The 25,961-nt window shown below is 41.4% G+C and overlaps 2 protein-coding genes across 24 annotated transcripts in view; one reads left to right on the top strand and one right to left on the bottom strand.

Annotated features, from left to right (window-relative positions):
* Positions 1-24,159, top strand: part of ECT2L (epithelial cell transforming 2 like) — an 81,672-nt gene extending 57,513 nt beyond the window's left edge. For 12 of the 17 annotated variants that reach the window (XM_053222177.1, XM_053222179.1, XM_027056760.2 and 9 more), the window contains 10 exons: positions 3,171-3,257; positions 5,447-5,661; positions 6,945-7,092; positions 8,515-8,588; positions 8,688-8,844; positions 9,996-10,061; positions 12,003-12,091; positions 20,578-20,750; positions 22,121-22,244; positions 23,499-24,159. In XM_053222177.1, the coding sequence (XP_053078152.1) occupies positions 3,171-3,257; positions 5,447-5,661; positions 6,945-7,092; positions 8,515-8,588; positions 8,688-8,844; positions 9,996-10,061; positions 12,003-12,091; positions 20,578-20,750; positions 22,121-22,244; positions 23,499-23,556 (1,191 nt within the window). In that variant the 3' untranslated portion in view covers positions 23,557-24,159. Of the gene's footprint in view, positions 1-3,170; positions 3,258-5,446; positions 5,662-6,944; positions 7,093-8,514; positions 8,589-8,687; positions 8,856-9,995; positions 10,062-12,002; positions 12,092-20,577; positions 20,751-22,120; positions 22,577-23,498 lie in introns of those variants that run through there. The other 5 variants (XR_008298308.1, XM_015080173.3, XM_053222183.1 and 2 more) reach the window with 5 other exon arrangements.
* A 138-nt stretch (positions 24,160-24,297) lies between these two features.
* REPS1 (RALBP1 associated Eps domain containing 1) overlaps positions 24,298-25,961 on the bottom strand; it is an 86,864-nt gene continuing 85,200 nt past the window's right edge. For all 7 annotated transcript variants that reach the window (XM_027056772.2, XM_027056769.2, XM_027056768.2 and 4 more), the window contains one exon: positions 24,298-24,566. In XM_027056772.2, coding sequence (XP_026912573.1) covers positions 24,498-24,566 — 69 coding nt within the window. In that variant the 3' untranslated portion in view covers positions 24,298-24,497. The remainder of the gene's footprint in view (positions 24,567-25,961) is intronic.

Raw genomic sequence — 25,961 nt, 5'->3', positions numbered from 1 at the left:
ATCTAATATGTATATTTATCCGCACTGTCAGCACAGAGCCCGGTGTGGGGCTTGAACCCACAAATCGTGAGATTGTGACCTGAGCGGAAATCAATAGTTGGACGCTTCACTGACTGAGCCGCCCAGGCGCCCCTAAACATCTAATCACTTTAATAAAATAACACAGAATGTTTGGACTTCCAAGTTGCCTCATTGCTGGGAAGCAGGCCTGCTAATGTCACATCACCTGCCAGTAATAGAAGCACAGAATCGGAAGACTCAGTGCCTAGAAATTTCCTTGACTTAAAACAAAAATCAAATTAGGAAACATATGTGTTACATTCTTATTTGGTTTTCTGTTGTTTACTACTTAAGAGTTTGTGCACAAACCCCACGAAACAAAGTCGGGGACTTCCAGGAAGAAAAACCACAGCTTAAACGTAGGTGTGGAATTAGGATACAATAGAGAAATCGAGTTTCTCCACACATCGGAGTTTATTTTTTAAACTGTAGATACTGGGGTGTCTGGGTAGCTCAGCGTCTGATTTTTTCTCTCCGTTCAGGTCCTGAGCTCGGGCTCCTGAGTTCAAGCCTTGCATTGGACTCCGTGCTGGGCATGGAGCCTACTTAAAAATGGCAAATACATAAATAATAAATAAACTGTAGATATTTGTCCTGAAGAACACACAAACTTAACAGCCATAGGAATGGAAAATAACGGTTTCTGCTGAGATAATTGGTTTAGACCATTCCATAGGGGATTCTGTAAGAGGACTTGCCTGCCAAATCCAGGACTAGACACACACACACACACACACACACACACAGCTGTGTCTGAAGGTATGACTGGGCAGGGCCTACCCTCCATCCAGATGGCCCAGACTCTGTCCATATATGTATATACAGATAGAGGTATATGCACATGTCTGTCTGTCTACCTACCATCTGTCCAATCAGATCCTATCTGTCTCACTGGGCAGTAGTGACTCACTCTAGTGTTTACACTGATACTGTACAACCATGGCAACAGGTTACAAGCAGACCCATGGTTGTTCCTGAGTTCTACCTGTCATTTTCACAGCTATTTCTGCCCCTAATTCAGGCACTGAGTATCTTGTGGGAGAAGCATCGGCAGTAATCTGGAAAAGGCAAACAAGGTAGGAAAGTTCCTACCATGTCATCAGTGGCCTCCCTTATATGTCATGGAGGGAGCGAAGGCACAGGCCCACCAGCCCCAAACAGTAGTTTCCTTATAAATGTGCCAAGTTTGTTGCCCCGTCACCTCCTCTGAGTTCATCCCTAAAAAGAAAATAAGGGATGATGTCTTAAATTTAAAAATCATCTCTGAAATGTAACGAAATCATACGTATCGTATACAGTGAGAAAACTTGTTATTTTTAGATTCAAACAAAATTCACACGCCAAATCAACTTGCTATCCACAAAGAAAAATTGACGCTTAATAAAAGTGGCTGCTGCTGAGCCAGAGGTGAAGCAAAGCCCCAGTGTGAGTGAACAGGTTCTCTATAACCAGGGTGGTCCGGGGGGCCGTGCAAAAGCACTCGTGCGAGCCTGCGCAACGGGATGATGTCCCGGGTGAGGCGGTCTCCCTTATATGTGAGATCGACAGACGATTCTGTCCCATTTCGATTCTCTTAACCTTGGGCCAGTTTGAGTGTCGTTCTCATTGCATGTCTGCAGCCACGTCTATCTTTACAACTATTGGTGTCATTGTCACCACTGACGGCTTGAAGTCATCATGTCTCTATTAAATCACCAGCACTGCTGTTTATGCTGAAGAAGAGAGTGTGTTCCATTCATAGAAACTTTGATTTTGCCAAGATTCAAAGTAGATTCCTGCCCCCCTCCCCACCCCCAGCAGAAGTATAAACACATGGCAGGCTAACAGGGGACATCCACAAATGGGGGAAGCAAAAGAAATGGTGGAAAGACTCTGGGGCAGCTGCGAAGTGCGCAGGCTCAGGTGGGACCTCTGCAAGCCGGGGAGAAGCCAGCTGACTGCGGCTGGGGGACCAGGGCTCTTACTTCGGGTAGCCATAAAGAACGGCTGCAGTTACAAAACAAAAATTCCTTTTGCCTGAGTAGAATAAGGCAAAAACCCAAAAACAAAACAAAACAAAACAAAACACCCCAAAACAAAGTCTTGGTTATACACTGATTTTTTTTTTCCCCACTCTCGCCATAGAACTCAAGGGGTTACCGTGAGTAGTTTTATCTTTGACTAGGAAAGGCAGCAGTGATGAGCAGGAATCATCCTTACCTCTCACCACAAACCCGGGACCATTGTTCCCTTGCTAGGGAGGACCCTGCAGGCAGCAGGTGGGACTTTTTTTTTGTTTTTTAATGTGCTACTTTATATGAAAGCCACAAGGGAACATGAAGAAAGAATAAGCTATATTTAAATGTGGAAACAGGTTCCAGAGAGCGCATGTGGATTGTTTCTGACACATTTTCATTAGAGTAAAAAAAGGGTGGATTTTACAAAGTGCTGTGCCCTTTTTCTTCTGGCCATTTTATTATTTTTTCTAATGTTTACTGATTTATTTTTGAGGGAGAAGGGAGAGAGTGAGAGCAGGGGAGGGGCAGAGAGAGAATCCCAAGCAGGGTCCCTGCTGTCAGCGCAGGGCCCATTGCAGGCTGGATCCCATGACCCCGGGATCAGGGCCTGAGCCAAAATCAAGAGTCAGACACTTGACCAACTGAGCCACCCAGATGTCCCTTCTGGTAACTTTAAAAGTAAGATAAGCCATTTGTCCTCAACTGACAAATGACAGCAGAATTGAGGCAGAGGCCTGGAATGTGTGGGATTCCTCGTGCCTCAGTGAGCAGATAAGCCCCCCCCAACCCCCCACCTCGCCCCCCCCCACCCCACCCAGCCTCAAGGAGCAGGGTCTCTCTTCTGCCTCCCAGGGAGAAGGGGGCTGCACTAAATTCAGTTTCTCAAGTATAATGTAGTTCCTAGGAAGCTAAAGTTTACTTTTTTTAACATAAGATTTAATTTAAGAGAGTCATCAACTGTGTCAAGTGCTTAGTTCATTGTGTCTGGGGAGCACCGTGGTTGGGGCTGAAGGCAGACAGCTACTGAAAGCCTCCCGTAGGCACAGCACCCACTGGGCATTTAGACATCCCAAGGCCTGCCTCCAAATAATCAAGTCTGCATTTAATCCTCAGGAAAGAAATGTTAGAGAAGACAACCCTCAGGACGCAAAATCAAGTCTCAGCAAAGACGATCTAAATTTTGAGACGCTGGTTAAGCTGGTAAGCCAATGATTATATAGTAAGAATTCTCCATTGTTTTGCTCCTGACCACCCCCCCCCCCCCAAAAAAAAGGTGTCAGCCTTTATTCTGGTTCTTTTTTCTTGACAGTTTCCCTTAGGGGGGAAAAACTTAAATATAAGTGAGGGAATCCAACAGGTAGATTTTTCTTTTGAATCTGTCCTGGTCTGAAAAGAAATTAACCAAGAAATTAACTAATTAACATCTTGGGAGCAAGAGCCATCTCTGTGCTACTCTGATTTTTTTTTTCTTTCCTTTTCCTTTAAAAAAGTTTTTTTTTTAAAAAAAATTAGAGAGAGAGAGGGAGACACAGAATCCGAAGCAGGCTCCAGGCTCTGAGCTGTCAGCACAGAGCCCAACCCAGGGCTCTGGGCTAGAGCCCATGAACAATGAGATCATGGCCTGAGCCCAAGTCCAACATTTAATGACTGAGCCACCCAGACACCCTACTCTGATTTTCTAATATGACAGGAGGACAGCATTTAGAGAAATGGCACACGGACATAAAGCTTCACAGTTTCTAGATGACCTACCAACTCGTAGTCTGACTTCGAAGGCTGACTATAACATTCAGGGCCCTGTCTTTCTGTTTCCAAAGGGGAGGGCATGGAGGAGGTCGAGGCTTGGTCCCATCCTGCCCTAACACACAGCACACACAAGCTGCTTTGCCTTTCTTCATCCCACGTTCGCAAATTCATCCTGTTATCCTTTTCACAATCCCTTAAGGTAGATGTTAGCGACCACATTTTGTAGATGAGGAACTACGGTTAGAACACTTAAATGACTTCCCTAAAGTCACATGGCCTGCTGAGAAAGAAACTTGAATCCCACAGCCCTGAGCTCAACCGTGGAGTTCCTTCCCAAGCCTGGCCATGCTCTGGGGAATCCACCTGCCACAGCGTTGCCCGTGTGGACCTCATGGCGTGGGTGCTCGCTCACCCTCGGGTACACCCCCCGGAATCACCAGAGAGAAGGGGGTTCACATAGCGCCATGAATATGAGAGTATCTCGTCTCACTGTTGGTCACAACACCTGACAATGGTTTTAAGACAATAGGTTTGACAACTGAAACCTTAATTTAAAATGATTAAAAATATTGGAGAACTCCAATATTTTAAAAACATTTGTGCACATAAAAGTATAATACGGGCTCCAAGCCAGCTGCCAGGTGGGGCTATAAATATATATATATTTTTTTAACTCATTAGGAATGTCTAAATGGGTATGATATAGATAGATAGATCCTGTGTTTGAAAGATAAAACTTTACCAAAACAGCGTGTTTATAGTATTTCATAGAGTGAGTTTTCTGGTTTTTCTCTTACATTTACTTTATATTTGAATTCTGGTTCATGAAGTTATGGTTGATTTGTTTTGGGCAAAGATCACATGGCATTACACTTCGTATTGTTATATTTCATTTGGGGCGGTGTGGGGCATCCGAGGGCTTAAGGGAGAAGGAGAAATTGTGTTCTAAGAGTATTAATAGTTCTAGGCTCAAACACAAGGCCATTGCATTTTTAAAAATTAAATATTTTCATTGTTTTCTATTGTAAGGATACTCATTTTCCAACTTTTGAAAAGTACAGATAGAAGAGAAAGAATTACTTAGTCCCAGCACTGAAAATTAATTTCGAAGCAGATTAGTTGATAGGAGGGTTAGCTCATTTCACTTCTTCTGTCTGGAGTGTTGTCACTAAAACACTATAAATCAGTCAGTAAACACTGGGGAAAAGGCACAGGAGAGCAATCAAGAGTGGGCAACCCAAAGGCTTCCTCACTGGACTATCACCATCATGAAGGCGAGGTTCTGTGCCCTCCCATCGTTGTGTAGTGACCACCTAGCACGTGTCACCGAATACGTATTCAAGTAGACCAGATGGATAGACATCGAGCCTCAGTCTGGCCCCCTCGGGATCCAAGACTGGCCCAATGGAAGGGGCTAGTTGGTGATACCGGATCAAGCCGTGGTCAGCAGGGTCCACCACAGTCCCCTATCAAGGTCCCCTTCAACCTTGTATGCTGTAAACCCCAAAGGGGGAATCTCAGAATGACCGCCCGACTGTTCATCGGTCATTTCTCTGCCTCCCTCAGCTTTCAGGCTCTTGGAGGCTGTAAACACGGAAAGAGTCATTCTGCTTTCCCTGTGAGTCCTTAATGCCTTTCTACAGGAGAGAAAGCTCCAGATGGACTCGGCTGGAAAGCGAACGGGGGTTGTCAGGGAACTCTTACGGAGTGAGAGAAAATATGTACAGATGCTGGAAACGGTGAGAGAGGTCTACGCAGCACCACTGCAAGCAGCCCTGTCATCAAATAGAGCGATTCTGAGTGCTGCAAATATCCGGATCATTTTCTCCGACGTTTTGCGGATTCTAAGTCTCAACAGGTAAACTCTGTGTAGGCATTTCTTCAAATATTCACTCATCATGCCTTGGGAGGAGCCCACCCTTAATTATTTCAAAAGCTGTACAGAGGCTCTTCTCTGCCCTGCTCCGAGTCCCTGATCATCTCACGAGAGAGGACTCTTGCTGCTGGGCTGCGACCAAGAGTGAGAACTCCTGGGGGCTTATCCTTGCCTCAGTTCGATGCTGTGGTTCAAGGAGTGGAGCTGAGTGCCTGGGGATTTTGTATTCACTATATTGTTCACGCAGAAGGTGATGGGAAGAACTCTCTGTTTTGTTTGTTTTGTTTTGTTTTTGAGATGGTGGTGGGGAGGGTGCGGGTAGGGGCAGAGAGAGAGAGAGAGAGAGAGAGAGAGGGAATCCCAAGCAGGCTCCACACCCAGGGCAGAGCCAGTTGTGGGGCTTGATCTCATGACTAGGGGATCATGACTTGAAGCCAAAATCCAGAGTTGCACGCTTAAGCAGCTAAGCCACCCAGGTGCCCCTTTTATTGATTTTATTTTGATTTTTTGAGAGAGAGTGCCTGTCACTGTTCTTAATCAGCAGTGCCCAGGTGAGCAAAGGGAACGAAAACAAAGGATTTCATGGAGTCAGGTCACTAGGATACTGTACTTCGAGAACCCAAGGCTGGGGGGTCGGCTCAATGACAGCAGGTTGTTTCATGTACGCCCCAGTTGACAAAGAAACGTGACCACGTGCACCAGCGGTAAAGACAGAGTGAGCTGGTGCCTCTCTGCCAGAGGCAGAGTCACCTCTCTGGGTGACTCAGAAGTGCCTCACACTCCATGCCCTCCCCCCCCCCCCCCCCAGCTCCTGCAAAAGGAACAGGTTGAACAAGCCTCTCCCTGGTTTCAAGTCCCGTCAAGGATGGAATGAAGGACAACCTTAGGGTCTCAGGGAAACGGGCCGGGGGTGGGGGGGGTTGCATTTGAAGCGAGTCAGTCACTCTCCTCTGAGGACTTTAAGAAACCTTTGCCGCCCTCCTGGCTGGCCATGTGGGAGGGGTGCTGTCCGGGGCAGGCCTCCGGAGGCCGGCCGGGGCTTCTGGCTCAAGGAAATGAGGAGAGATGAGGCTTCTCCAGAGGCAACCTACGTCCTCACACCCCAGTTCCTCCCCCTTTCCTGGCAGACCTGCCCTGCTCTGTGTCAAGGCAAAACGACTGGACCAAAGCCCTGCCAGCCTGCGCTGATGACAACTAACCTGGTCTTTAAGTTTCCACGTTATCCCTGGCCACTCTTTCACGGGCATGCTTCTCTCCTATGGCAGGCAGTTTCTAGACCACCTGAGAGACAGACTGCAGGAATGGGGCCCGGCCCACGGCGTGGGGGAAATATTCCTAAAGTTTGGAAGCCAGTTGAACATATATACCAATTTCTTCAACAATTACCCGGTTGTTCTGAAAACTATGGAGAAGGTAATGATTGAGTTACCACCCAGGCACGTATGAGACCTTCTGAGCTCGAGAGGAAGTTTTGTGTGCGATCCAAAGGACTAGGATTAATAGGGAAGACTTCCTCCCTACTCTTAGCTTCCAGTTTGCTGTGAACTCTTCGGGGATGGCGACTCTGACTTATTTAATTTCGTATCACTAGGGACTAGCATAGTGCTTGATACATAAGGCCCCAGGAACTGATTGTTGGGCTGAATTAATCATACACGTTTCCAAGCTTTCTTCTGTCCCAGATACCCTGTGGTTCGCTTACAGAAAACCGTCGAACAATTAGGTAGAAACAAAACTGAGAGCCCTGATTCTACTCTGCCAAAACGTGTGGTCCTGCGTGGCCTTGACAAGCTCAACTCTCTTATGGAGAAAAGGAATCGATAACCCATGTTGCTTGGAATAGGGACACTCAATTTGAAAAATCTCATTGTGAAATAAGGAATTTCTTTGCCTTCCATCCCTTGGAGAGTTCATTATACACAATTCTTCCCACTGCGACCGACGCCATATGTAGTCTGGGCAGGAACATTCAGCTCCTTCTGCGTCACTCGCTGCTCTTGTTGGGGTCTCTTCTGATGGCCGGGAGATCTTTCTTTCCGCCCTCTTCAATTTGTGTGAAAAGCGCAGTAGAAGACGGCACCTTGACTTCTGCCAGTGTCGGCTGCGTCCACTCCGGCTGTGTCCGCCCATCTGCACTGAGGCCGAGGGGAAGGCTTGGGGGCTGGGAGGCCTCTGGGCGATCCCTGACCTTAGACGTCTCCCTTTGTAGCATTCTTCTTGCCCCACTTAGGGAGTTCAAACACTGCTAGACAAGTGAATGATGGGAAAGTTGCGTGAATAAGGCAATTTCATAGGACCAACCATAGGACGGAAATGGGAGCAGAGTGTCACATATTGTCACTAGCACGGGGTGTGCATATAAGCAAGTACTCAGTGAACGTTAGCTCTTAACATTACAACAGTGAATATTTGCCTTCTGGAAATTAGCATTACTGGTGTCTTTTAGGCACGTGTGTGCTGAGAAAAATGAGGTAACTTCCGGAGGGCTCTACTAAGATGAACGAATGCATTTTAAAACATATTTGGCACAGTGGAGCCTCTTTCTAATGCTCCTGTGGAAAACATAGTCAACAACAGTATTATAGGTGAATAGTTTCTTACTGTGGGGATAACACTTACTGCCTGACAAGCACTTTATGGAGAGGATTCTTCCTCTCCTTACCACGAGAGTTAGGTACAGTAGCCACAGGAAAACGGAGGCTCAGAGAAGTGAAATAACTTGACAGGGTCACATAGAATTAGGTAGAATTAAATTAAATCTTTAATTTTAATCCAGGCCTACCTGGCTGCAAAGCCATTTTGTCTATACTGACTCAGTTCACTGAATACCTTTAGTGCAGAGAAACGATACCAGCATTCCGAGCTTTCCTGAAGAGGCATGATAAGACCGTTGCTACCAAAATGCTGAGGTGAGTTCTGAGGGAAAGCACGGTGGGGGTGCCCTAAGCACAGGGCACACTTTGACCTTCCAAAAGTGACCAGCGTTCCATTTTCTATGCCTCCTACAGCCTCCCGGAGCTGCTCTTACACCCATCCAGAAGATTTGAAGAATATATTAATCTTCTGTACGCTCTGAGGCTTCATACTCCTGCAGAACATGTTGACCGTGGGGACTTGACCGCTGCGATTGACCAAGTCAAAAACTATAAACGTTATATAGATCAGGTTGGTTGCTGGTAAGAGTTGGTGTCCTTGAAAAATGTTACAATGCTTTGCGGTACTGACTCAAAGATCCTGAAATAGCTTATCCTGTCGTGGTGTTCTTTACTTCAAAGTCTTTTATCCCTTTCATGTGAAATCATCGGGTTCAGGGATTTGGAGCACTAAGGGCATCTATTCTAAGCCAAGCAACATGAGACACAATGTTTTCAGACATCTGTGTAAGCGCAATAGAACTTTTATTAATATGAAAGTTTGAAGACTCGGATATTTAGATTGATTTTTCTAGATAACTAAGAGGAAAAAAAAGCAAAATTCTTTGTTTCTGAAGGTACTTCTTACCGTGTTAATTAAATTTTTTGACTCAGTAAGTATCGCAATCATAATCATTCTCGGGGGTGCCTGGGTGGCTCTGTTGGTTAAGCATCTGACTTCGGCTCAGGTCGTGATCTCACAGTTTGTGAGTTCAAGTCCCACTTCGGGCTCTGGGTGGACAGCTGGGAGCCTGGAGCCTGCTTCGGATTCTGTGTCTCCTTCTCTCTCTGCCCCTCCCCCACTTGTGCTCTGTCTCTCAAAAATAAATAAATGTTAAAAAATTTTTTTAAATCATAATCATTCTCTGAAAGAATTTGGCATCGTGGAAGACAGTTCTATTGTTCTGAAAATACTGTTGTGATGGGCGTACTGCATGGGCAGCCAGGCTGAATGTAACCTGATAACATATTATGCCCTGAAGATACTTTCTGAATACAGTACTGTCACTTGTGTCTTTGTTTTAAAACACTGGGGATACGATGGGGCGCCTGGCTGAATCAGTCAGTTGAGTGGCCCACTGTTGATTTCAGCTCAGGTCACGATCCCAGGGTCACGGGATTGAGCCCCACGTCAGGCGCCGCGCCAAGCGTGGAGCCTGCTTAAGGTCCTCTTTCTGTCTCCCTTTGCCCCTCTACCCTGCTTGCATTCTCTCTCTCTCTCTCTCTCTCTCTCTCTCTCAAATAAAAATAAAAATAAATAATTGGGGACACGAAACTGAGATTCTTATTAAGAGTTATGAACATACTGAGCCCTCTATCAAGTGACATAAAATATTTTAAATCTAGTTTTTCTGTATAAAACTTTCATAATTTTAGTTGGCCTAAAATCACTTTGTTTACTAGATGAAGCAAAACATCGGTATGAGAGATCAGCTGTCAGATGTACAGAGAATCGTCAGGGGATGCCCGGTACGTATTCGGATGTGCTTACTACATCTCATGCTCAGGAATGTAACCTCCGGTCATCGGCAAAGGAGACATGCATTTTTCCATTCAGCTAACGTCTGTTGAGGGCCTGCTGTGTGCGATGTGCTGGCGAGCTCTCACATTTCACTTCCTTGCTAGCTGTAAGGGTGCATATGAGAAGAGGCACGAGTGAACTTGACCCCATCCCATAGTTTGTCTTCAGTCTTAGCTCTCTGATTGGTACTTCTGTAACATGACCTCCTTTGGGGAAAGGGGCCATGTCTTTTCTGATGTCATATCTCCCTGCACATAGAGCCTGGTGCAGGATTCTGCACACTGAGGATATCTAAAAAATCTCAGGAGTCATCTGTTAGCTGCTGCCTATATAGAATATCATCTGGTCCCACTCTACCTTCTCTCTTACTGCCTTGCCTACCACTTTATGATCAAAGAAATCTACTCATAGTTCTTCAATAATGTTAATCTTTCCTCACACATTTGTGCTTTGCTCATGCTTTGCCTTCTCCGAAATTGCCTTCCTTTCCCACTCCACTGGATAAACTCTTTATCCTTTAAAAGTCCAGTTCAGGGGCGCCTGGGTGACTCAGTCAGTAAGTGTCCGACTTCCGCTCAGGTCGTGATCTCGCGGTTTGTGAGTTCAAGCCCTGCGTCGGGCTATGCTAGCAGCTCAGAGCCTGAAGCCTGCTTCGGATTCTGTGTCTCCCTGTCTCTCTGCTCCTCCCCCACTCACACTCTGTCTTTCTCTCAAAAATAAATAAATGTTAAAAAAAAAAAAAAATCCGGTTCAGGGGCACCTGAGTGGCTCAGTCAGTTAAGCATCAGACTCTTGGTTTTGGCTCAGGTCATGATCTTGTGGTTTGTGAGTTCAAGCCCCTCATCGGGCTCCGTGCTGACAGTGCAGAGCCTGCTTGGGATTCTCTCTCTCCTCTCTTTGCTCCTCCCCCGCTCGCTCTGTCTCTCAAAAATAAACTTAAAAAAAAAAATCAAGTTCAATCATCACCTTCCTTGTGAAGTTTCCCCAACATCTCCAGCTGTGAGTTCCCCCTTCCTGGGTTTTCCACAGCACCTTGAACATCTCTCTCACGCTTTTTTGTAACCCTTAATTCGTAAGACTGGGAGCTCCATCAGGTATGAGCTATGATTTACTTGTCTTCTAGGAGTTCACCATATGAATTATGTTGAATTAAAGTATCAATTGATTGGAAATATTTATTTATTTATTTATTTAGGCCAAAGTAGGGAAACAAGATGGAGCTGTTTTGTTAGAATTTAGATCTGGACATTTTGGTAGGGAGAGTGAAGGTGACTGGATTACAAAAAGTCCCAAATCTTGGCACTCACAGAGTCTGAACTTTATCTCTGGATCGCTGTTCATAACAAGTGATCATCTCCATTGCTAGATCAGTACAAGGGCCTAATTTCTTAATTTGTAACAATCCATTCATTACCCTTTCTTGATAGATCCTTCTTTCCTGCTTCCAACCCTCCTCTTCCTCCTCCTTCTTCTTTTAATACTAGGAAAGCATTTACAGAATTTATAAATAAAACAGTAATTTCAGTAGCTTTAAAAATTAGACAACAGGGGCACCTGGGTGGCTCAGTCCGAAGAACATATGACTCTTGATCTTGGGGTCGTGAGTTCAAGCCCTATGTTGGGGGCAAAGATTACTTAAGACTTGAAAAAATAAATTAATTAAAAAAATTAAAAATTGAAAATTAGATAACACCCTCAAAATATAGTTTTCATGGTCAATTCTGTGGTCTAACGAAAGCCTGTTTTGTTAATAGTAAAAACACTCACTTTTTCATAATTAAACTGAGTTCTACTCAACAGTGTGCAGGATATCAAATGGTTCTGCAGTAGTGGGACTTCTATTTTCTACAAATTTATGAATGTGTCTAATTTTGTTTTTTATTTCACAGACTCTATCAGAGGAAAACAGATATCTGATTAGGGTCCAAGATGTAGCTCAGCTTCACTGCTGTGATGAGGCAGTAAGTTTCTCTTTAAGGTAAGCATTGAAGTATCCTAAGGCTGTGACTGTGACTTGCTCATCTTGTATCTGGGATTGAGTACAATGTCTGACATAAGTTTACAACAAATCTTTGTGCTGTACTGAAAACTTACACACACATTCCTCCGAGATGATGTAAGGTGCTTTACTCACTTACTCACATTCCAGGCAGCTACTGGATAGAATGGGAGAAAATACATGGTCTCTGCCAGAACCACAAACTGCATAGAAGCAGGAATTCTGAAGGTTGGTCACTTCCCTGCTGAAAGGAGATCCAAGTGGTGGGTATCACACCAGTGATTTGCTCAACTATAAGAAAGAGAAGGCCAGTTAATTATCCTCAGATAGTTATTGAGGTTAGTATTAAAAAGGTCTCACCAAGGAACCACCATTGTATTGAGGGCCCACTGTATCTGTTCTGCACCTCACAGTAGTGTAAGAACAGAAGATGGGAGGGTGCTAATTTCCATAAGCTAGCACCCCCTTTCCTCCTTTAGAACAAGGATGGGGGGCCTCTGGGTGGCTCAGTCCGTTAAGCTCCCGACTCTTGATTTCGGCTCAGGTCACGATCTCGCGGTTCATGGGTTTGAGTCCTGCAGTGGGTTCCAGGCTAGCAGTGCAGAGCCTGCTTGGGCTTCTCTTTCTCTTCCTCTCTCTCTGCCCCTCCCCCCCACTCTCCCTCTTTCTCTCAAAATAAATAAATAAAGACTTGAGGAAAAAAAAGAACAAGGATGGGCAAACTTTTTCAGTAAAGGGTCAGATAGTAAATATCCCGTGGCAACTACTAACTTCACCGTTGCAGCACAGAAGCAGAAACATAATGATCCAATACATAAATCGTACAGTCTTCATAGACAATACAGCACATAAATGAACCAGTGTGGCTGTGTGACAATAAAACTGTATTTATAAAACAAGTGGGGTTATAATTTACTGATCCCTGCTTTGGAAAATTATTTGCACAACTCTGTTCTTAGTATTAATGACAAAGATGAGAAATCAACAAACAGCAACCAAACTGGAGAGACAGCAACTCCCTTAATTTGTCCGATTTCAACAAAAGAAGTAAAAATGGATTTGCCTGTCATTTCAATGAATATTTCGGTGAATGTTTCCCAGAGGCATAGGTCAGTGTGTGTGGGGGTGGGGGTGGGGGGGTGGGGAGGTGGTGGTTGGAAGAAACCCAATCCTCTCACCTCTATTCCTACCTGGAATGATTCTAAATGAAAATCAAATTACACAATTGCGTCACTTTTGTCATGGTCACAGTGCTTTTGTTTCGTTTTGTTGATTTTGTTTGGTAACGTTAGAAGTGAGCTGCAGTGATGGAAGGAAACTAGCTAGCAAACCAGCAATTTTGAACATATTGGTGTAGTGGGAGACATGCTAGGGATTATTCCAGTTTTTTATTATTAGAATTTATTTTACCTTCATGTACTCATGAAGGTAACACTCCCTCTTTATGTAAGTCTGAGTTTCTGACCTACATAATTTACCTTTTCTCTAAAGACCTTCTTTTAACGTTTCTTGCTAGGAAGGTCTACTGGCAATAAATTTCCTCAATTTTTGTTTGTCTGATAAACTTTCATTTTTGAAGGATAATTTTGCTGGCTACAGAATTCTGGGTTGCTGGGGTTTTTTTTTTTTTTTTCTTTTTCTTTAAATGCTTATTCCACTGTACTCTCTTCTTGCTTGCATGGTTTCTGAAGAGACATCCAATGTCATTGTTGTTCCTCTTTGGTAAGGTGTTTTTTTTGTTTTGTTTTTGTTCTCTGGGTTCTTTCAAGATTTTCTCCTTGTCTTTGATTTTCTGGAGTTTGAATGTAATATGCCTGTGTAGATTTTTTTGGTATTTACCCTGCGTGGTATTCTATAAGCTTCCTGGATCTGTGGCTTGGTGTCTGTCAATAATTTTGTAAAATTCACAGCCATCATCACTTCACATACTTCTTCTGTTCCTTTCTCTTTATTCTCCATCGTCTTTTCCCATTAGATATATGTACATCTTTTGTAATTGTCCCACATTTCTTGGAGAGTCTATTCCTTTTTCAGTCTTTTTTCTCTTTGCTTCTAAGTTTGGCAAGTTTCTATTGATGTACCTACCTTCAGGCTCATTGATTCTTTCCTCAGGTATGTCCCATCTGCTAATGAGCCCATCAAAGGCATTATTCATTTCCATTTCAGTGTTTTCAATTTCTGCGATTTTATTTTGGGGGGTTTCCGTTTTTTTGTTCATATTACCCATCTGTTCTTTTGTTGCATGTTGTCCACTCTTTTTTCATTAGAGTCCTTACTTTGTCATAAATATTTAAAATTTCTGTCTAATAATTCCAACATCATCCCTGCCATGTGAGTCTGGTTCTAAAACTTGCTTTATCAAACTATTTTCTCTCCTCTTAGCAAGATTTGTAATTTTTTGTTGAAAGCTAGATATATTGGGTGAAAGGAAATGAGGTAAAGAGGTCTTTGGTGTGAGGTGTTATGTTTATCTGGCTAGAGGTTAGCCTGTGCTTACTGTTTGTTGTAGCTGTGGTGTCAGAAGCTACAGTTAATTCTGGTGTTCTTGTTTTTGTCTCCCCTTTTGTCACTGAGTTTCCCTAGAGATCTCTTAAATAAGGTCTGAACCTTCTAGTTCTTTTTAGCTATAATCCCTGTTGTTATAAGGAGTCCTATGGATGTGGTAGTCAAATGGAAGGAAGGGGAGGAGAGGGGAGTGGAGGGGAGGGGAGGGGAGGGGAGGGGAGGGGAGGGGAGGGGAAGAGTTCTATAGTCTTCTGATGAGGTCTTCGTTTTTTTTTAGTGAGCTGTGCCCCTAGGCTAGGACCTTCAGAAGTGCTTCCCAGTCTTGTTTTCTGTTTTGTTTTGTTTTGGTGCCCCTCTACTGACACAGGAAACTGAGAAGGAGCTGGAGGTACAAGTTTCCCTCCCCCATGTTGGTTCGATTCTGATAAAAATAGTTTCCCTTGAAGGCAGTCCTTTGTTAAGAAGAGAACTCTTTGGGCATGTTTCAAAAAAGTTACTTTTCCCTTCCCCATCTGGAAGAATGAAAAGATTTTTCTCTCGATTTTACAGTGAGAACCTGGTGGGGCTCCTGGAAGTAAAATTCCTGCAACTTTCAAATTCATGCAAGTGGGGACAGAATGTTCCCCTAAGGCTAGGCTTCCAGGAGTTCCTAATCTCTTAAACTAGTTCACTCTGTCTCTAGCAGTTAGTCAATTATCTTTTAAATATTCTTTCTTGATGCTGCTCCCTCAGGGAGTTTCTGCTTCCAGTAAGTGGTGATTCCCTTATCAGTGTGTCTCCCCAGCTTTTGGGTGGCTGGTTTACCTTATGACCTCAATTCTTTGATGGAAGAGTGGCTGATTCTGAGGTTTTTAGCTTCTTTTTTGTTGTGAGGGTGAAGTTAGGACTTCCAAGCTTTTTGACATGTCCAATCAGAAACCAGATGCCTCATTGTTTAGAATTTAGGCTTGTCTTCAGTATTTGGACAACAGAGAGTACATTTTGAGGATAATGAGAGGATACCAAATTATTTTATACTCTAACTATGAGGTACATGTATATTTAAATAGGCACTATCTCAGTGATTTGCCAAGCAACAAATGTACATATAATTTTACATCAACAGCTGAAATTAAATACAAGATAGTTTCATATTCCAGAAGATATTACAGAATATTTAGCCTGAAACTTTACTATCATTTTGGAAAGTCACATGAAACCCAAGAAATCCCATTCCTATGACTTCCATCAGGGATTTCTAATCAGAGGAAACTGCTAATATTTATACTGACTCACATGAGTATAAGCTTTTATAATTTACTATATTTTATTAATGCTATCTATCTATCTATCTATCTAACATCTATCCACCATCAGTCTATCTCTACACTCAACACAGGGCTTGAACTAATGACCCCAAGATCAAGAGTCGCACACTCCTCTGAGCCAGGCAGACACCCCTACAATTTATCATATACTTTAAATTTTCTCATTTGATATACTCATTACAATCACTTGGTGAAGCAAGTAGGACTGGAACCATGTTACGGGTGGGAATCTGGATTTAACTTGTTTGAGGCTGCAGAATAAGTGCTGGTCTGAAACTCAAAACCAGGTCTCAGTGCTCCTACTGATTAGACCAGCAGGTGGAAAGATGAATTAACCTTCCTCATAATAAACTCACCACCTGAGCAGCAGGTATGAAACAATGAATAAACAAGAGCTGTGACACACAAAAAATAAGTAAATATTTGCACCGTAAGTGAAAAAATTTCCTCAGGGGGTAGAGATGAAATCATAGAGTCATTTTCGAGTTAGGAAATTTGGGGTTATTATTTGTACCTCTGTGGATATCGCCCACAGAGTTTTGGGATATGTTAAGCTTTTATAATACATTATGGAATTTGGAAATTTTATAATATAGTTTTTTCCAGAAACGCCAATTTTCATTTATGTGACTTTAAGCCTGCTGGTTTTTAAATAGACTTTTTTTTTTTTTTTTTCTTTCCTTCCCTCTTTCCTACCTTGATGCAAAGGTGCCCAAAGGTGGAGCCTTCTAGGACTGGTGAATAGTGGCATGGCCTTGAATCACCAAATGGAGCCATCCACTTCTCAGACCAAGTCCTCTTGGGACTTGGAAAAACCCTATTACACTGCCAATATAGATTGTAAACTTTCCTTTTAGCCTTACCCCAAAAGACCTACAGTCATTTACCAGGGCCACTGTGTTTTGGGGACTTTCCAGGGATACCAGACTCTGAAGTGATTCTTATTCTGGAAACTCAAAAAGCCACACAACCCTCAAGTCAGAGTGTGGATGTATGGGAGCTACAGTTTTGGCTCAGGTCAGCTCACAGATCCGATGGCTCAGTTGTCTGTTCGTGCCCGAGGTTGTATTCTGAAAATTCCTTTGAAGGTTTTATGTATTTATAGTAGTTGGGTAGTTGGTAGTTTTGGCCCTCTAATACAATAAACAACAACAAAACACTTCTAGGATGATGTTAGGAATTTAAACTAGAACAGAGCTGTTACATTTTTGCTGAGTCATTTGACCTACTTCTGAGTAAGAAAAGAAATTCTATCCAAGTTTAGAGGAAAAACCCTACCCCTTAGGGTTGGTTCTTTTCAGTATGAGCAGAAGTGGCTTTCTGAAACCCTACTGGGATCCATAGTTTCCACTTTAGCCGCTATTATGTCAATATGAAAGATGAAATTATTTACTTTTATATATGTAGAGGAATTGTTACGTTTAAAAAAAAAAGTTCTGGTGTTTCTTGTCTGTGGATGAAAACTGTTGATCTTGAGGGGCTTAATTTAGTAAATGGCTTTGAAAACCTTCTTTCTAGATAGAACTCAGGTATATAGAGAGAGTAAAAGTTTGGTTTGCGAGTATAATTCATTCCAGAAACATGCTTCTAATCCAAAGCACTTATATCAAAGCAAATTTCAAGAACCCTGGGCTCAGTTGTGATTGTGTGACGTTCGGCGTCACGTAGACATTATTTACCAAGTTAAAACTTATTAGAAATGTTTGCTCGTCTTGCGGAACATTCGCAGAACGTCACTCACAATCCAAGGTTTTACTGTATTTTAAACAAAATTCTTATAAATCAGATTGAAATAACAGAAGCCTCTTTGTGCGTTTTCAAGCCTGTTTCCCTGTTCATGTCCTCTGATTGCAAGTGGCCTCAACTACGAGTTAATGTGCCCGCTCCTTCCCTTCCCTGGGCCACCTAACCACTCACATGCTCCAAGTGGGTCACAAAACTGGAATTCTTTCATTTACCTCCACTTTCAATATTACCCCTTCCAAAGGAAAAAAGTGATCATTTACCAAAGCAGACACTCCTTTCAAAGCCACTTCTTTAAATCAAACTTGTATGCACATTCTCTGATAATTGAGATAAAACAGAAAAATTTTATTATAGCTTTGAACATTTTTCTAAACTGGTTACGATAGGAAAAATAATTGTTATCAGTAATATGGTAAAATGAATGCCAAAAAAGGGCAATATGGGTGTTCTTTACCTACTTAAAGTGGTCATTCACCACATGTAGACCATTACATACCGACTTTATCTGTATAAATGTTATCTCCTGCCTTTCCTGCTTCCTCTCTCCCTCACCCCTATTGTCAGAATACCCTATCAACTTGACCTAGAATATTGTTTCTTGCAAGCACCCCAACTCCTTCCAGCCTAAATCATAATCACATAGAAATGGGAAGGGAATGTGTGAAAAAGAAAAAGCTGGCCTACGGTTGGGTGACCACAGCTCTTCTATTTACCCACACATCTAACACAACCTGTATTTCCTAATACTCTCCAAAAAGCTGAATCCGAAGCATAGTACTCCTTAAAAAATGTCTAACTCCTGGAACCAGTCCTTTGCCTAGCTTGACGTGGTTGTAACCAATAAATCACTTAAATGCTTCACTGTTCAAAATGTGGTCTGCACATCAGCATCATCTATTAGATGAGCTGAAAACCTATTAGATTTTAGAAACGTAGAAATTTGCAGGCTACTGTAGCTCTACGGCACTAAAATTTGCATTTTAACACAATTCTCCAGGTAATTTCAATGGACATTAAAGTTTGTACCACGAGGTGTGCCTGGGTGGCTCAGTTAGTTGAGCGTCCAACTTCGGCTCAAGTCCTATCTCACGGTTCACGGGTTTGAGCTCCGTATGGAGCTTGCTGCTGTCAGCGCAGAGCCTGCTTTGGATCCTCTGTCCCCACCCCCCCATCTGCCCCTCCCCCACCCTCTCTCAAAAACAAATAAAAATGTTAAAAAAAAAAGTTTGTACTATGTACAAGCCAGAACCATTGTATAAAATGGATTCTAAATGGTAATTATAGCAGCTTTTAGGGACAGCAATCTGGAAGTTTTCAATAAAAATACATAAACCCTGTGACCAATCAATCGAACCCCCTAAAACCTATCTGATAGAAATAACAGCATGTAAGGGATTTGTTTACATGTAAAGATCGGTTTATTGGAACACCGCTCATAGTGACAACAAAGGACTAGTGAAAGGAAGGAGAGAGAAAGGGAAGGGAGGAAAAAGACCCAGGCCTGTAAACAAAACCAATGTGCATCAAAAGGGCTACCCACACCATAAAGTATTAGTTGGCCATTAAAAAGGATAAATTAAAGCCATACCAGTTAACTTGAAGTGATTTCCATTGTGGACAAAAGCAGGAAAAAAGTGTGACTAATATTTCCATTTTTGTAAAATAATGGCAACCTATCTATAAATAGATGGGTATATTCGTGCAGATGCGTGTGATTACCTGAGCGGGGAAGAAAATGAAGAAAGCCAGGTACTAGCCTGGTAACTTGGATGAACTGAAGGTAGGGAGGAGGGAGCCAAGCAAAAAGAAAAAGTGACCAAAAAAGTACACTTAAAAAAACCAAGGGTATGGACTGATGTCACCTTAGCATTTATGTAAAACTTGATGTGGATGTTCAGAGACAATTTAAAAATTAAACAAAGATGGTTGAGATAAAAAACGAAGAGACTTCCTGTGAACATCAAGCCTGTAAAGTGGCTCCCTTTCTTGGAGTAACTGAGGATTGCTCGATGGTTCTAAGAGAAGAAAGGTTTTTGGTTATCCTTCCGTAAAACCCTGAGCCGGCTTCACTTGGCCACTCCTGGTGTGTGGGGAGGGGGATGCCGGGGACTCTGTGTTTGGGGGGAGGCGCGGCTCCCCTGGCTCTTCCCCAACCCGTTGCTTGATTCTCTGCTGAGAAGTCCTACTAGAGCACACTGGCACCTACCAGACACAGAGACCCGGCTCCAGCAACACAACAGCAAAGGGGGTCAGAGACGGGGGTGGACGTCACGTATTGCCTGTTGATAAACCATCGCAGCAATCTCAGTGAAAATGAAGAGCTGCTTAACCTTTCATACCGATGAAGTGTAGCATCTATTGATTTCCCTCCAATCAAAATTAGAGAAATTCGAATTTCCTACCTAGGAGTTCAATGCATTTGTCCCTGCTTTGTGCTTAAGACACCTTGTGCCACACTGGTTCTTGTGTTTTTCTCTACCCCAAACTGTTGTTACCCTTAAAGATGAAACCAAACAAAAACTTACTTTCCCGATTACCCAAATACTTCAAACATTAAAATACCAAACTTGACCGAAGTTTGAAAACACAGCTTTCCCACGATTCATGTCATAAAGGAGGAAAAGTTCAACGGCCATTTGCCCCACACTGATTGACCACTTGGCCAATGAGTAAGTTCAGACCATTCCATCAAGGCACCTTGAGGCCCACCCACAGCCCTGGTCTGAGAGACAGGAGGGACTATTCACATCTGAGAGACAGAAGGGACTACACAGAACTTCAACCAGCCATTCCAAAGGTCTGCAGTGGGCAAAAGCCTTGACAATTGGCTTATCAATGCAAAGATGATGAATTGTGTAACAAAGCATGTATGTATGTATACGTAATCCTCCTTCACTTTTAACACAGGACCTATGAACACACCCGTGATCTCAGTCTTTTTCTCTTCAATGATGCACTACTCGTTTCGAGTCGGGGCACATCTCATACTCCGTTTGAAAGGACTTCAAAATCAACCTACCAGTTCATTGCGTCGGTGGCTCTTCATAGGTTACTTGTAGAGGATATTCCAGATTCCAAATGTATGTATTCTTTTTCTTCCGAGTTAAATACCTTCAGAAAACTGTATTATATAATGCTCATTAACTATGAAAATATAAAAGTGGGAAAAGGACTGGGATTTTAATTTGCAAGTTTGCTGATAATTATCCAAATGTTTTTTAGGTTTCATTAATGTAAACTTTCATCTATTAGAAATAGCAAAAGAAAGACATGCTTGCATTTTCAGATGTGCACCCTACATATTAGGAAAACAATTTCAAAAAGCACAAAGGGAGGCATGAACGAACATCATCTTGAGTTCTTTGAAGCAATTGGCAGGAGAGCTGGAGCCCTTATAACCACTGCTCGCCACTTCTTGTAAATGCTACAATTTTAGATTATTATCCATCACTTTTCCATTTTACTAGGACTCTACACTGCCTATACTTGCTATTTTAGATTTCTATCTACATTCCCATCCCACTAGGACTAAGTGATTATTACAGATCTGTGCACCTTTTATTCCTTAAATTCATATTCAAGTTGAAAGTTCTTCTGTAATTAACAGATTTGCAAAGGATGTTTAGTAACAAACATTTCATTCATTAATAACCTCAACAGAACTATCGTCTGTTACAAAAAGAAATCCTACTTAAAAACACTACTGTGCCTATTTTTAGTTATTATCCTGCACTCTACTTCCCAAGCTTAAAAGGATCTTTCTCTTTCCTCAATTTCTATTAGGCCAGACAATCTGGCCAGTATTTTTCACTGCATGTCAAGGCAGGACGTAAGGATAAAGCTGGAACCAAGATCTTAGAGAAGGAACTCAATTAAAAGGGATGCTTCCCATTAGTGTTAGCCCCATTTTAAATCTGAGCCTGAAAAAAGATGAACACCAAAGGTGAAAATAAATATTTCCACCTAGAAGACAAACTCAGATAACCTGAGTTAAGCTGTCTATAATCACCGGGAATGGTTAAGGAGGGTAGGATGTCTGCTTTCACCTCCCCTTAGTAAGCTCTTCCCTGTGTCAAAACATCATTCTATAACCTGCTAGGCGGTTGGCACTCAAGCTACTTAACTGGCTTAATTCTGACACCGGCCTTCATACCAGCGTGGTGCAGGCCTAGGTCTCACATCTCTACCTGCACCAGCTCTTAGTGCAGACCTTACTGATTCAAAACTAACTGCTAATTACAATTGAACAATTACAAAGACAAAAGTTATCTTAGATATCTAAATTATTCAGTATTTTTAGGAACTTATATTCTAAACTGGATTTGTATTTGTTGGAATCCCTTTTTAGTTTTCAAAAAATTCTCAAAGTGACTTGGTCAATTCTTGAATTTTAAAACATTTTGATTGTGACCTGCCAACATTAATTAGTATACCTCAAATATTTTCACAGATATCAGGAATGCATTTATTGTTCAAGGTCCAAAACGTGAATGGATTTGTGCTACAGAGGCTGGGGACGACAAATTCCTATGGTTGTCAGCACTCCAACATGCCATCAAAAGCAGTTTGGACAAGTGAGAAAACATTCTGGGTGCTAATTCTCCCTGGCAAACACAATGTATTTTCTATTCCAGAAGATCCAGCAGGAAGCAGAATGACGATTTGTCACGGACATAGGAGAATGAACTAGGATGATCCCTAGGGACTTTAGTCCCTCCTAACTTTTAAGCTTTATCATCCATGTTCAACTATGTGAAATGTACAGTAACAATATGAGTCCAAAATTTTGAAGCACTTCTTTTGGTAGTTATTTTCATAGACAATATTATTTTGATTAATTTGAAAGTTTTACTTTGTGATCTAATGAAAAACAAAATTGGAATAAAAAGCGTTTTTTAAATGATCAGTTTAGAGAAATATTTTGTTGGTGACTTACCATATCTTTATAAATTTTCATGATATAATTGATTTAGAAATGTGTATAAGTAATATAAATAACTTAAAAACTTGTCGTCTATATCCTTAATATGAATGTAGTCCTCCAGAGAGCATTAAAAACAAACCACTACAAAGCACTAAAAAGTTTTCTGCGACTCTTAAGTGTTTTTTGGTTGCAAACTTCAAAATCTTCTTTCTTTCTTTCTTTGGCTTCAAAATTAAAATTTTAGACCTACCAAGTAAGTTTTAAAAAGTTAAATTAGACATTGTTAAATTAGAAGGTTGGTGGGGAAAAAAAAAAAAACATTTAAGAAACAAAAATAAAGGAAGTAAGACAATTCTGTTTTAAGAGAAACAGCAAAATAGGTGTTGAGTAGTTTTCTGTGTCTTTAAAAGGCCTTCATTCAATTATTTAACAAACTGAAGCCATAACCTGTTAGCTACCTGGAAACTTTTGCTGATGTATGCAGTAATAATATTTTTCACTTAAAGTAGATATTAATATTGGAAGCTTTCAGTTGTCACTTTCCTGTTTCATATTCTCCTTTAAGATAATAATAAAATCTACTAGTACAGTCTAGGATTGTGAACTGGGCTATATTAAACATCTTTAATAAACACACAGATTCCTTCTAATTCTTGAAAACTTAAATTCTTGTTAAAAAATATACAGAAGTTAAATATTGTGCTGTTTTATTAGTGTAAAATCACACTTTGATTCTGTCATGATATATCCATGCAGCTTAACATCTTGATCCGACAGACAGAATAAACCATTAAAGGGAACATCTGTTGTTGGTCAGCAGTGAATGCAAATTTACAAATGTGATCAAAATGTATTTATCATATAATGTAAAACAAATTCTAAGACAGTATATCATTCTTAATAGGGCACACCTCAGAAGCTCCGTTAATAGGAAAAAACCTGTCTCTATGGCAAAAGAATGAAGGACAGGATAGCTGAAGGTAAAACTGGAAATCTCAAGAAATTTCCATTTATTCTGTGATAATTAATGCCCTCAGAAGTTTTAAAACATTATTACCTGAAAATAATCCCTGTAGTGACTGATAAGCATAAGCTTCTCAGAGTCAAGTGCATAAATCATGCAAAAAATGGTGATGTTTGCAAGTGGACGGTACTTATGTTGTTGGTGGTTTCAACGCTTTCCCTTCCCTTCTAGGAGACAAATAAGAAAGGCCTGGCTTCGTAGCTATCTTGTAAGTTTACATGACTGCTGAGTCAAAACCTCACACACGAAAATTTTAAGTTACTGGTAAAATGGCTCAAATTTTCACAAGAGAAATGATAAATTCTGACCCCCAAGTGGACATGGAAGAACCTGAAAGTGCCACGTGACTCCTGAAGACTGCTGATTAGGGTTAAAGAGTGCCTCATGCAATATAGTTCTTTGGAATAAAAAAATTCAGTAGGAAACTCATTTTAAAGATTTTTACAAAAAAACCCATAGGTGCTTTATGTAAACCTAAAAGACAACTTGACAATTCATTTAATTTTGTCTCCCCTTTTGCAAATATTTCAGTCTGTGCTTGACATATAAACGGGAAGGCCGTTCTGTAAATCAAATCAGTGTGAGGTTCTGGCCACATAAGTGCACTGGACCCATGTTCCGTGTTCCTGATGCTACGGAGTAAAGAAGAGTGGGCTGTGCCAACAAAAACAATATAACCTCCAGAAAAAGTCATCCTGACCCTTTTATTGTTGAAATTAAAAAATAAAAGATACTTAAATACAGGTGAACATATAGGGCAAAACAGAATCATAAAATTCAATGTTGAATTAAGCAGTGAGCTGACTATCTGGGTCTCCAAATTGGCTTGGACCCAGAACTGCTTAAAAATGGGTATGTTCACAGTTAACGGCAATTGGCTTATAGGTGAGAGAACGGTCGAAGTTGTTCCAGTTGAACTTCCAGAGAAATTCTCTCCTCAAGAACATCCTGAGAAAAGATGCAAAGCTAAGTTATATTTCAAAGTACACAAAAATGAAGGCACATATACAACAACTAAGCATCAAGAAAACCATTTAAACTTGTGATGAAGGGATAGTCATTCATATTTTAAAAGGATACCTCACTTGAGAAAAGTAGTTTCTTTAAATGTACACAAAATTAAGATACGATCTTAACTGAAATCTTTTTCTTACAAAATAAATCAGGGTAATAAAATGTTTTTTAATTATTAGAAAAGCCAAAATTTGCAAATGATGGCTATTCATGCATGCATTTTGCATAAAACCTACCCCCTGCAGTAACAGCTGATGAATCAATTAAACAGATTCTTTCTCCTGGTGATACCTGGTCATAAAAACTCCTGAACCTCATCTGAGTTTCAGTTTCACAAAGAATAAATCTATTTTGCAATCAGAATTTCTAATCACTGTTGATTCTGAGCCGTCTTTTCAGACAGCCAGGAAATTCTAACTCACCTGCTTTGTTTTTTCTTTTTCTCGATCACCCTGATAGTATCGTGTTTTAACCAGAGCTACCTCTTCCTATTTCATATCCTACTTCCTTTTTCTGTTCTCAGATATAGTGAGAAAAGTGATTTTTAACATAGCTTCTATATAGATGTTTCTATAGGCTTCCTTAGTTCCTCAGAAAAACATGTGCTGATAAGATTTCCATCGTCAAGGTATGGTAAGCAAGCTTGTTCTCAGTTTTACATTCTTCCTTTACAACAGACCAAATTCATAACCATAGACTACAAATCTCTTCTTTGATCAAAGAGTTGTACAAAAATACCATTCATTCACAGGTATTTATCAAATGCCTAACATGCGCTAGGTTTTGGGGATGGAGACAATATGGTTGTGAGTTTATCTAGGGGAGCCCCAGTTTATTTCTGATGTCCTGGCCTACACATTAACACATCCCTCTCTCTTTTCTCTGAAAAGTATTTTGATTTGGACAATGTATTACGGTCGCCCTGAACAGAAAATATGCTTTACTCTCAGTGAGTTCATTTTAGTAGGCCAGAGAGACAAATGTGCCATGGACAGTAATTCCAGATAGTGTGATAAATGCTAGATGAGGGATATAAACAGAATGTTTTGGGAACGAACTAACTCTGCATTTATTTTACAAATTTCATAATTCAATTTATACTTCCACAGACTCTTTTCTCATCTTTGTGGTTTACAACCTTGCTACGCGAACTGAGAGCAACAGTCATCATCTGGAAGCTTATGAGAAATGCAGAATTCTCAAGACCCATGCCATACCTAATATGAACCAGAATTTACATTTTAACATGACCCCTGATTAACTGTGTACATGTTAAGATTTGAGAGCCACTGGTTTACAAGACATGAATATTTAATAATGTTGGTAAAC

This window comes from Acinonyx jubatus, chromosome B2 (assembly GCF_027475565.1).
Source record: "Acinonyx jubatus isolate Ajub_Pintada_27869175 chromosome B2, VMU_Ajub_asm_v1.0, whole genome shotgun sequence".
Classification (NCBI taxonomy): domain Eukaryota; kingdom Metazoa; phylum Chordata; class Mammalia; order Carnivora; family Felidae; genus Acinonyx; species Acinonyx jubatus.
This window is presented reverse-complemented; position numbering and strand designations above follow the sequence as displayed.